Genomic DNA, 12,732 nt, shown 5'->3' with positions numbered 1-12,732 from the left:
GGGGGAGGGGGGGGGGGCTTCCTAAAGAAAGAAGGTCCCAAACTTTCCCCTGCTAATTACCTGCTTTCACTCTCCTACGCTCCTCTGAGAACAAAGTTATTAAAAAAACAACCAATGGCAAAACAATTGCAAGCCCTTCCTGCCTTGTTGTTCCAGTAAACCTTGAATTTAAGCTTTGCAGCCGGTAGCAGGCCCAAATGGGGCTGGGCAGTAAGAGCTGCCGTGGGGGGTGGCCCGGCCTCGCCTCCCGACACCGGCCCCACGGACTATTAAGTCAATGGAATTCGTGGCCCCAGGAGGTAACGAGGAGCGAGGCTTGTGAAGACTCGGCAGAGATGATTAGATATGTGTAAGATAGCGAGAATATCCAGCGCTCCAACTGGGAAGCATATTTTAAAAAGCACACAAGCTCTGATAAGACACAGGGCGTACATCGGACACGTTATTAATGGGGGAAATGACAGACAATGCCTGAAGGCCAAGTCACTCCGTAATTACCTGCTTCAGAGTTTCTCATGTCTTCCCTTAATTTATCTAGGGCTGGTCACTGTGACAGACAGGATACTGGGTTTAAGGTAGGGCTTCCTAAGGCTGCCCAAAAAAGCAGACTTGCCTTTCCTGCACGCCCTCAGCCCGGCGTTCCAGCCGTCCCCATGCCACCGCAGTGGTCCCGCGGGGGGAAGTGAGTCACCTCAGCTGCTGGCCGCTGGAGCAAACCCCGGGAGACAGGGCTGTGGGGATCAGGAAGGAGGGCAGGCTACACCTTCCAGCAACAGCACAGCCTTAGATTAAACAGATTGGAAGCAGCGTGTTTACTAAACAGCGGTCTAAGCCGTGGTCTCAGTACTCAGCCACAGATGTCTCTGGGATGCCATCAGCTGACGTCTCCTTTCCCTCTTCCCCATCTCGCTGGCCCCTCACAAACTCCTCATTTGCTGTGTGGCCATTCCTATCCCCCCACCCAAGTGGGGACTGGGTCTGTTTCTACCAGCTAGGTGCTCTTCCCCCACCAGTATGCCGTACATACTGATAAGAGTCACCTCAACACCAGCAAAACAGCTCAGACTGAGAAATAAAACCAGTTAATCAGTTTGGGAGGTGTTAAATCCTTACTTGCCCATAAACTCTGATTCTCCCAGATTTTTGTATGGAGTTTCAGTATCTGGCAGATTAGAGGGCTGCATAGCTTTTAAAAACAAATAATTGAGTTTAACAGAGTAGATGCGAATGTGTCAGATCTTGACCCTACTTGTTGGCACTGTAAAGCCCCACGGTATTCAAGATAGCTTTAAGCTGAATGCCAGGTTACTTGTATGCGACTAAAACGTATTAAAATGCTTGCTTTGGACAAATGAGCTTTGTGTTACCTGGCTCGCCAAGACCAGCCCCATGCCAAAAGGAAGTCCCACCAGAGATCTGCTGGGCTTGCCTCTGAACCTGTCCGAGACCCAGCAACCTCAATTTACAAAGCTTTTGGATGTAACGCCCCTGACCGTGACCATGAGGAAGGTGAAGGTTTTTAAGTGACTCGGGTGTGCTACAAAAGCGGATTTGCGTTTTCAAACTAGAAAAGTGTTTTCAAATGTAATCCGCTGGCCACTTGACGGACTCCCCAGCAACAAAAGTCACTGTGTGCACAGTTCGTTTGCTTGGCCGCTGGCTCAAACCCGATAGTGTGTGGGTGGACCATCAAGCTGGCAAAATGGATCATTGACACAATAAGCTGCTGCCAGGGAGCTCAGAGTCCATCTGTGCAACATCAGTTGCAAGTCCCGGGCTCGACTTTATATCTTCTCTGGCAGCAAGGCTCACCTGGTCTGTCAAGCATGTTTTGTATTGATAACACCGAAAGAATTACAGTATCGTTTTCTCCTGCTGCAACAAAGAATGATGGGGAAAATATGTCTAAGTTCTTTGTGATATATCTTCCAGTATGAGTTTGCTCCTCAACTATAGCTCTGTTTTTAAGCCTCCTAATTTTGACAGTGATTTTCTTTGACTTTTAATTTTTAATTTGACAATGGTTTTTTAATTTTTTTCAGACGTGACACTGAATCAAACAATTCACATGAAGGTACAGAGGTGATGCCTTTCAATTTTGATTTGCTTGGTACTTGCAAATAACATATCCAAATCCTACCAAGTATTTTGCAAGACCGATACTTAAAGATTAATTGGTACCCCTGTGGATTTCACTGTTCCCAGGCTACTGTCTGTTCATATTTTCAAGGCCTCTGTCCCCAGACAAGTACTTTTCCACCTTCTCAAATTGACTTCTTGATCTTACCTAGGTAAGATTCATCTGAGGCTCTTTGTTAGGTGCTGCACTGAAACCTGTACACTACCAGCCTTGCATTATTTTTGGTTCACTCTGACAGGCCTCTTAAGTAGTCAACAAAAAAAACCCCACACTGCATCATGAAAACAAAAACAGCCGTGTCTCAGATAAAGTTAGTAATAGGCTTTCTGAAAGCATACTTGTTCTTAAGTAGAATTATTGAAGCATTAGGTTAAAATAATGAAGTTAAAAGCCAAGGAATGTATGTGGAACAGCAGAGATCTAAAACATCTACAAGCACTTTGGAGGTTCTCAATCAGTCCTTCCAAGAAATAATTCAACCCAGTGAGAAATTAAACTGCCAAACAGTGTTCACAGGATCACACAGGCAACTGGCAAGAAGGAGATGCTTTCTTTTTAAATGAACAATTAAGTTCACGTAGCAGGCAGTGCTGCAAATGCACCTGTGAAGAAAAAGAGAAGAAATGGTTTTGGTGTTTTATTAAAGCTTGATGACACAGGTAGAATTTCAGAATATTTTTAAACTATAGCCCATTCAAGCCAGTCAAAAGTGGTGACTCAAGTAACACAACCAAAAATAGTAAAACCAAAAATGGGCATCGTGTGTTCCAAAGCAAGAGTCTCATGAATAAAATATTAATAAAACGCAATCACATGCAAGATAACCTGTGTCATATACAGCTTTCTGTTGTGTAGGGGGAAAAAGAATATTTAAAATCACTGTTACATTCAAGGATAAAATTGAGCTTTAAATCACTTTGTGGTTTTGGAGAGTCAGTTCAGAGAAACGAAACATCAGGCATAGCTTCCAGAAAAGTGGAAATTAAAGCTGAACTTCCTAAATGGCAAAACATGTGTGAATAATTTAATGAATCTGTCAAGGATGAGGACTTTCAACTACCACAACTGAAATAACTCTTAGAACCAGACATCGAATTTCACACAGGTGGACTGCTTCACAAGTCCTCCAGCTTCATTTGTTTATTTGTATCAAAATGTCACTTTATTGAAGTGATCACAATACCACAGGAAAGTCTGGTTGACCAGGATTACAAGGTGTAGTTCAGTAAATTCATCCCCTGGTCTGAAGAAGAACCGAGGGCTTTACACCATCCCTAACAGATCTTTAGCTCACCCATTCTTGAAATACAGTACGGTAGTGTAACATCTACCCAAAGTTATCCCTTCCAGTGTTTAAGCTATTTATTGAGTTAGAAAGTTTTTCTTAACATCATATTTTAAATCTTTAACCTTGCCCATTTGCTTCTTAGCAAAAGAAAGAGAACAGTCCACTGATGTTTTTTATAGGAACTTTTTGGGTATTTTAGGACTCTCTTTTTTCCCCCCATTCTGCTTCCCAGACTAAACAAAGGGACAACTGATAAAACATCCTATAGAGTTTACATTAACTGCATCAGCAACTGCATGATGTTTACATGTTTCTAAAACATCCCCTTAGCCCTCTGACATAGAAACCCGGAGGACTCATTAAAACGGGAAAGCTACTAAACATTCACTCGTCCAGGAATGCTGCTTTGAGCCCCAGGACTAAGATGCTCAGGTCTACACACAAGCCTTGGTCTTTCTTCCAGACTTTTGCCAGACTACATCAAATGGCACGGGATCAAAGGAGCCGGAAAGCAAGATAGGGCATGGGCCTGGAGAGTTCTGCAGCATTTGAGACTCTATTTCTATTAAAATAAAAACAGTAATGTGGAGATCTCAAGAGAAGAGCCTACAGATTCCTCCTGACTTTAGTCCACCCTGGGGGAAACCCTGCAAGGGTCCTGATGAGCTCCGGCAGGCAGGACCTCTGGCAGCCTCCAGTGGGGTCAGAGCGGTGAAGGGAAGCAGGACGTGGGCTGTGGGATGGAAAGGGTCAGCGCAGAGACTAAACTCCCTTACTTACCTCTAAACGTGCATTAGTATCCCCTGGTGTCACCAGTGTTTTGCAGGAAGAGTTTCATTAATGACCCTGGCAGTATTTATAATTCTAATTGCTATGAATTTGTGAGATGCCCCCAGCCTCTGTCTGCTTCAGGAACCCATCTGGTCACTTCTGGAGTCCTGTGGTTTGCTCTCTCTCTCTCTTATTTTCCACCTCCACATGCCTTTACCAGTGCCAGCCCTGATCCTGTAAAGACTCGACCACGGACATTGCTTTATCCATGATTAGTCCTTATGGGACATACTAAATTTTAAGATATGCTTAGGACTGAAATCCAAAAGGGTTCACACCTAAAAGGACATTGAATTTAGCTTATTTCTAACATATTTACAGGGAAATATAATTATTCCATGATGTTCATTACACAAATTATGGCTGTATAGCAAAGACTTCCCCGAAACAAGTTACAGAGGAAGAAAAGTCAGTTTTAACAGACTGTCCCTTTAAAATCAGAAAAAATAATTCAGAAATTGTGTGGCTTTAGTTTTTTATACATTCTAGCTGAAAACAGTGGTAATTTCAAATGATCAAAGCAAAGCAATGAAGTTGAAATACAACCAACGCAGAACATCCACTCAGGCTTGTAGTTTCCTTACACCAGTAAACTTTCTGTTTACTTATTTCTCCCATTTGTCTTGAATTAATAGCTCAGGTCTGTTTAGTACCACTGGCAGCAATGGCAATTACCCTTTGATTCATGCTCAGAGACTTGTTAATTCAAACAAGGTAATTCCAGCCACACAGGCACATGAGTGCAGACTGAAGGCAAACAGGAGCCAGCTAAACAGCCTCTCTCCATCTCCTGGTGAAGCAATGCCACGGGCACATGTACTTGCTATGCTATGGCAGATGCAACTTTAAAAAGCACTATCAGGAATCCTCTTCCAGCTCCTGAAATTCTTAATTCTGCCTCACCCTTAAGTCCCCTTAGTGCAACTCTTTCATCCAATATCCTCAACATGAAAGGGATACCTGGAAACTAAAAATAAGCCACGTAATCACTTTCTTACTCACGCATTCACAAACTTGCAGTCACGCACCAAATCTGTGGTCTTCATCCACCATACTGTCATGGTAGATACTTAGACTGGCCAGAGATAACAGAACCCAGAGCAAGTTCACCTCCCTCATAGCATCTTGGGGTTGTGCTCGGAGCAGTCAGACCTACATTATTTTGCAGGGAGATAAAAAGGGGACGTAAAGGGGAGATTGCGCTTGTCTCCTTTTTTAAGATGCTGCAAACATGCGGCCACCTACCCTCAGGCACAGTCTTACTGAGATCAACAGAGCTACACATAATTTTAAACATGCACACACACAGTTTGGAGGACTGGGGACTTTACCTTGGTTCCAACCTAAAACTACAGAGATGAAATCGTATCCTTCCTCACACTTTTGGAATTACCATCATCCCGGGGTTGGAGTTTGCGAGTTTCCCAGAATATTCAAGCAATACCCCTTTTTACCTCAAAAAAGATGTGGTTGTTGTTGATCCAGCTTAGCAAGATGACTCAAGACAGGCCAGGGTAAGGCTACAGGTACAGCTTCACCAAGGCAGTATTTCTGCAGTTTGAAGACACTGCCATGGAGTCTGGCCTCCTCATGCCATGTGAGCACCAACCTTCCCACATCCTGCCCAAAACCCAACAGGACCGACTGAAAGACTCCCATTGCCTTTGAAAAGATTTGGATAAAGCTCCTAAAGCCATTGACTTGTGTGCATTTTTCTTCAGGGTATTTGCATCCCAATTAGGCAGAAATGCTCTTCAAAGCAGACACATTTGCTAGTAGTTGACTATAAACTGCATTATTAAACAGATACTTTCTTGTCACAGATAAGAAAAGGTAGATTTTACAATACAAACGATGAACAAATATTTCGGATGTCTGTCATATGTTTGTTTAGTCAGAGGGTTTCAAAGAGCTGTGCAAATGTACCAAAGTGAGTCTTGCCCTGCCCCTTGCTCTGGTTTCAAAGGCTGGATTTTTGCGTCACAGACAGATTGGTGGATGTGCCAGCAGGAGCAAGAGTTTGAAGCTGAGCACCACCTTATCTGTTCCCTGCAGCAATGGCCACCTTAGCTTATGCTGTAGCCAGCCCTAGCAATGTCAGATCACAAGTCTGTCGGTACCCAGATGTAGCCCCAAAGCCCCCACTCAATAAACAGGTGAAGAATTCATCCTTACTCACACAGTCCCATTGATGTGAATAGTCAGACGTTAAGTCTGACTATTATAAGTTAAGTAGAAGTTAAGGTTGGCATACGGGAAGCTCAGAGGCCTGGGAATGCTGTCATCTAATTCTTTGTAAGCACCCTCATCTTGCCAGAGTAAGCGGCAGAGCTGCTATACAAGAAAATACAATCTTAAGGAAATATTCTATAATAAAGCATATAAAACCCAGACATTCTCCTACTTTTAATTCTCTTCCTAATTGCTAACAGTATGTAAAAATACGCGGGGCAGTAAAATTAACTAGGACCTTCTGTTTTAAGTATAGAAACCACAACTGTGGAAGCTCAGCGTGCTTTGTGGATACCACGAAAATGTGAGCCCTAATGTGCTGTAGCTGCAATCCGATTCCCAGCATCTGTCCTCAAACTAGGGAATTGGTGGGGGATGGGGCCGTCTGGTCAGGGAATCACATCCACATTGTCATTTCCTAGACAAAGAACAAGAAATTGTCCTGTCATGCTGTGTATGAGATGACGTTTCGCTCTGTTTCATAAGTCTGATTGTGATAGATAGTAGAAACTCCCTAGAAACTGTCCCCACAAGCTTAGGACTTTCTAGTAAATCATCTTGACAAACAATCCATGAAGACAAGCATCCCAGAAAGTGATGTTTGACAGGACAACAGATCTGACAACTTGTTGCTGACATGCCTGTCTAATCCATCCAGTCCATCCTCAGCTGGAAAAATCTGAAAAAAATCAGCCTCGCAGAGCAGTGCCCTGCGCCTGCCGAGCCAGCCCCGCCAGCTTGAAATGCTGGGGGCTGCAGCAGGGCAGCCCCCGCTTGCCCCCCAGCTTGCCAGCCCAGCAGGCAACCCAGGAGCCGCCAGCTGCTAAGGCAAGGTAATTAAATTTTCCCCCCTTGCTCGTACTTCTGCACAAGATTAACATTTTTTACATTTTCAGTAGGATGCGGCCACCTTTGAAAATTTTACCCTGAATCAGCCTTTCTTTTAGCCAATTCTCACTAACTCCTTTCACATTTGGTCCATGCCCCATTCACTGGCCTAACGCTTCCCGATTTCCTCCTTTGCTGTCACGCTTTTCCTCCCTTGCTGCAAGAGCATCAGTGCAAGGGAAAAAAAATAGGACAGTTTAAAGAAGAGACAGGAGTGCAGGGACTGGAAAAAACACAAGTGATAAATAGGCAAATCGGCAAAGTAAAAACCAAACAAAAAAGGTAGTATTTTGAAATAAGAACCAGATTTTTCTATCCAGAATTCCTGAAAACCCCAGAACAAATGGCCAGACAGATTTCTGGGTGGAAAAAGAGCACAGGTCCAGGAAAACTGAGATGTATGCTTCTACTTTTGAAGGAAGATTTAGAGAAAAAACATACTGAAGAATTAAAAAGGATAATTATGGGAAAAGTGCACTACATGAAAGGGCAACTACAGAAAACGTGTCAGGGCTAAGAAGATACTGCAGAAGTTAAAAAGAGAAAAGGAAAAAAAGAATATATGGTGGTGCTTTTTTTTTTTCTTTCAAAACTGTGGCATGATGTGCACAGCATCTCGAATCCTCAATTTATCAGATTTAAAGTCATCCTCCTGGCTTGACATACGGGGGGAAGAGGAAGGGAGGGAGCGGGCACTTTACATCAAGGAGAAATCCAGGAGAGCTGCAGATGGCACGGGGGCCGTAGCCTTGTGAGAGGTTTCCTGCTTCTGTGCTGCTCTTGCTCTCCTCTACCTACATTTTATCACTCAGATGTAAGGACAGCACTTTGGGGGGAAAAAAGAGATGACCAGAGGGAAAATAAGCAACATTTGCATTTAGATGCAGCAGAAAAACCATCCCACCCTGAGGGAAAAATGCTATTTATGCCTCTGCCTGCTGCCACATCTGGTCCTGCCAAGGGTGAAGAGGTCAGAGCCTGAGCCCTGGGCTGATGCAGGGCAAGTTGATATGACTGATTCTTATTTGATTTATTCACCAAAAAACCACCTACGTTATAAAAAATAAAACACAAACAGGATATTTTTGGGTCTCAAAGACCAGTACTTGTAAGCTTCCTTCATGCCTCCTTCATGTCTGACTGCCTTGAGCTTAACATTTTCCCCTCAACGCTGCAATTCAGGGCATGACCAAGACCCTCCTCACTTCTCCAGCCTCCAGTATAGGTCAGACGCAGGCCAGTACTCAGGTCACAAAGGAAACTATAGATCTGGCATTTGATATACTTTTGCCTGTTTGTTAGAGATAGCCCCTTATACATAACATGCGTAATGTGACCTACAATTGATAGGATTTGAACCTACACTGCCAAACAATCCAGCTTCCCAGCTCAGTCCCAGGGTCTGGCGTTGTGATAGTCTTATTTTACATGTGAGTCCATTTGTGGGCCCTCTTTTACAGCAAATCGGTGCGTTTCCTTCAAAACAAACCCCAGCAGGGCAGTCAGCGGCCAGAAATCATGCCGTGTCAGAAGCATGGACCCCTTAGCTTTCCTCTGCTCTTCACCATCACATGCTATCCCAGCCAGTGTCGCCCCCTCAGCCTCCCCTCACATTTTCCAGGCAATTTGAACCAATAAAATATGCACGCCATATCTTAAGTCCACAGGTGTAGGGGTGTAGGACACAGCCTGCTCTAGGAGGGGACACCTCTAAGAAACGTTGACCTGAGCCACTCTGCACGACCTGGCCTGAGGCCAGGGGTCACTCCCTGGGATGGAGGCCTGTGGCTGCAGAGGGACATAGTCATGGCTGGCTCAGAAGAATCAGAAAAAAACACTATTCTTAGAAAATAAAGCTCTTCTCTTGTTTTACTAAGCTTGGGTGATTAGTCTTCACTGTGATTTGAAAAGGGATGATCCGAAATTTTAATGCTGTTATCATTTGGATGGAGAGAAATGGTGGAAGAACATGTAAAAAGAGGTTTTACACTGTAGAGCTTTTAATATGAAATTTTGCCAATTGCGGGACATAGCAAATTGTAGACAGATCCTACAGAAGCAATGTCTCTGGTATTTTCCCACAGCAGCAATGCCCAAACTCTGATGCCATGGCAAAAGATTGATTTTTTAAGGCTTTAAGGAGCTTCTGGAAACCAAACTAGTTGTAAAGTAAGCAAGACTTTTATAAAATCGCTTGCAGTTGTTATCCAGTCCCTTTTCTTCAGACGTGGCCACAGACTCACCGCACAGAAGCACTATTTACATCCCGCTGTTCGAGAAGGCAGGAGGGTTTCAGATGGGCACGTGCACGGGGGCGTTATAGAAGAAGGTCTGTGTTTGAGCATTGCCTCTCTCCAGCAGGACCAGCGCTTTACGGAAACTTGGTTAAAAATCACCGAAAACGGTACATCCGAAGGAGAAGCTGGGGGAAGGGAAGCAGAGGAGGCGAAGCAGATGTGTCTAACTCAGGCTGTTTTACAAGCTGTGACTCCAGCATTCGGCACCAAGCATATGCTGTATTTTCTACTTGAAAGCCGACTGCCACTTCAAATGGAAATGGTTTTGTATGTGCTGCACCATAAAATTACACAGACACAGAGGTCCACGCTAACTAGCTGTTTACCTCTATGTTCTACCACAGCACATAAGTTATAATCGGAGGAAGGAAACTCCTAGGAGATCTGAAGGCTTTAATTGTTTCAGCGTGCAGATGGTTTGCATTACAGCAAATCGACACAGCTCAAGGTCAATCCATAGTTCAGCAATAGCTGCTTTGGCAAGTGAGTTTCAGTTTGTTTACGCCTCTTCTGGGGAAGGTTTAACAGCTTTGTTACTTATTTTATAGATATTTCTAGGCTTAAGAAACACCGCAACAGGTGAAACTGGAGGAGCGTAGGTTGCCACAGCCATTTCCTTCATGTCTGGTACTAAGCAATTTTTAGAGCAGCTAAATATAGCTGTTTTCCTACAACATTTGAACACTTTGTTTCAACATGTTCGCTTTTCTGTCACTGACATAAAACCTCTCTGTTACAGACTCGTGAAGACATCTCCCGCAACTCTGGTTTTCTTTGCTGTGTTGAGATTTGCCGCGCAGCCCCTGCACCGAGAGACTGAGGTCTGACACAAGTAATTACTCCTGCCCTTAGCTACCAGCCTTCGCTGCCCCTCTCCCAGAGGTTCCCGGTCCCTCAGCACAGGCGGCTCAGCTGTTGGTGAAGCAGCTGCTGATCGGCCTCAAATTAGGGTTTAGATGGTTAGGATAAACTGGAACCAATTCCGATTATTTTTTTTATTTTTTTTTAATAGCACCAGGCTGAAATCTGCCACCGTACAGCAGCTGCTTCATCAGCTGAGCCATCCCTCCAGGCGAAATGGAGCTCCCCAAGAGGAAAACAGGCTGGGCACCAGCGCAGGGGGGCACTACTGCAGCGATACCGAGGTAAGATGTCCCCGGTCAGAGGCTGGAAAGCTCCACGGAGGAGAGGAACACAAAGCGCTCTGGGGCACAAAGCCCCAGCCTGCGTGAGCCACAAGCACTTTCTTTTGTGCCGTATACCAACTGGATCCCAGATCTGTCCGGGTAGCTGCCATTACAAAAGAAATCCCACCAACCCCAACAGTTAACAAACTGCATCTGGCAAAAAGAGTGCATGATTTTTGTTTCAAAAGGGATGGCCTTTGTTCCTCACACCTTGTCTTTGAGTTCTGCTGATCAGTGCTTATTCCCATCAGTCATACGCTGTCTCCATCATTTACCCTCTGCCTCTTGTCCCACAGGGGCAGTACCAGACCCCCACATAATCGTGGAGCAGCACCGCGTCTTCCCACCTGCACTCAGTGTCTGGAGTGCCGGACCTGGAGAGAAACCACAGCAACGCACTGCCGAAGAGAGGTTATGTTCGTGTGACTCAACAGATGTAGAGACGCATCCCTATCTCCGTATGTGCAGGTAATTTAACACTGAGGGTGCTCCTCCCCTCCCCTGAAATGAGACTAAATTAGCAGAGTCACAGGATAATTGAAAGATGGGCTGTACCTCAAGGTCAGAAAGTAATCAGTGAATGTGCAGCCTGCTTGCAGTCCGCAGAACATGGCAGAAACATCACTGAATGTAACATCACAGCAGAACAACGCTAAAAAGCTCACACTCTTTGCTGTGAGCATTAGGGCATCTATCTTCATTTCATTTGGGTCTGAAGGTCTTAAAAACTGTCTGTTTCAAAGGCCTGTTTTTAAATTGACTTGGGAAAACTCTGCAAAACAGTTAAAAAGAGGCTTGTGGCAGGGCTGTGAGGATCTGAAACAGAGAGGCACACCAAGGCTGTGAGCCGTACCTAAGAATTTCAGATCCACGTCCTGGAGGCAATCTCCTGCCATGACCCGCCCCCCCCAAGCTGTGCCCAGCAGTCCTCGATGTGGCCTTAACATCTGCTTCGGCATCTGCTCTTTCGGGAGGATCTGCCTCTATGTGCTTTGCTGCTTTCAAAGCCCTGCCTGCTATTGCTCAGGCGGCTGGCAGCCGTCACCACCGCTCTGCGGTCGGGCAAATACCCTTACAAGGAAACGCAGTGATTCTCCCCCCTCCTCGGAGGGAGTCCGGCCGGCACAGTCATCACTGTAAACCCAAAATCCATCTTTATTGGATCCATTTAAAATAACTTTGGGAGGCAAAAGGGCAGCCTGAGCTTTAGGTCTAATTCTTTGCATGGATGATAAGCTGAGGTGCATTTACAGGACCGTGTGTAAAATTTGTCTATCTCCTAACTTGGACAGGAGGCTGCGGGCATCTGGGCCAGAAGACGTGCGGCTGCCAGAATGAAGCAGGCGGCTGGGAAGCGGCGCAAACTGCCTCCAGAACAAACTGCTCCGGCAGAGCAGCCCTGCCAACAGATTCTGCAGGTCAGCTATTGAAATGATTTGCACATCAGCATATTTCAAATTTCACATGCAGCCTTTTCCAAAAGACCTCAGCAAGACCATTTGTAAAGAAGGGGCTGTTCTCAGAGGAAAGCAATTTCCTATAGAATCCATTTCCTTACTCAAACACCAGAAAGGTGGAAGGTTTTCCTAAAGTTGGCACTGAGGGCATATCTGTGACATGGAGATAATTACTGGAAGTAACCGGTGAAACTGCCAAATCGGGCTATGGCAGAACTGCCAGAAATTTTTTCCTTCTTAATTGCAGCCAAAAACCACAGGTGACTGAAAAGAAACGAAAGTGTGGGGAAGAGAGCTGGAATGACCAGGAAAGACTGCTCTTAACACACAGTGCTTTAGCACAGTCTAGAGGACTTGTCTATGAAATGCGGCCAACCGTTGGACCATGGCCAACTCATTTTATAATCCGGGT

General features: G+C 45.0%; 1 protein-coding gene across 1 annotated transcript in view; it reads right to left on the bottom strand.

The window, feature by feature from the left end:
* Positions 1-2,022: 2,022 nt before the first annotated feature.
* Positions 2,023-12,732, bottom strand: part of LOC141737549 (ras association domain-containing protein 5-like) — a 55,915-nt gene continuing 45,205 nt past the window's right edge. Inside the window, exon 3 of the mRNA XM_074572390.1 lies at positions 2,023-2,742. Within this exon, the coding sequence (XP_074428491.1) occupies positions 2,659-2,742 (84 nt within the window). The 3' untranslated portion in view covers positions 2,023-2,658. The remainder of the gene's footprint in view (positions 2,743-12,732) is intronic.

The sequence above is a fragment of the Larus michahellis genome, chromosome 1 (assembly GCF_964199755.1).
Source record: "Larus michahellis chromosome 1, bLarMic1.1, whole genome shotgun sequence".
NCBI classification, from domain to species: Eukaryota; Metazoa; Chordata; class Aves; order Charadriiformes; family Laridae; genus Larus; species Larus michahellis.
Note: the sequence above shows the minus strand (reverse complement) of the source record. Positions and strands in the feature narration are given on the sequence as shown.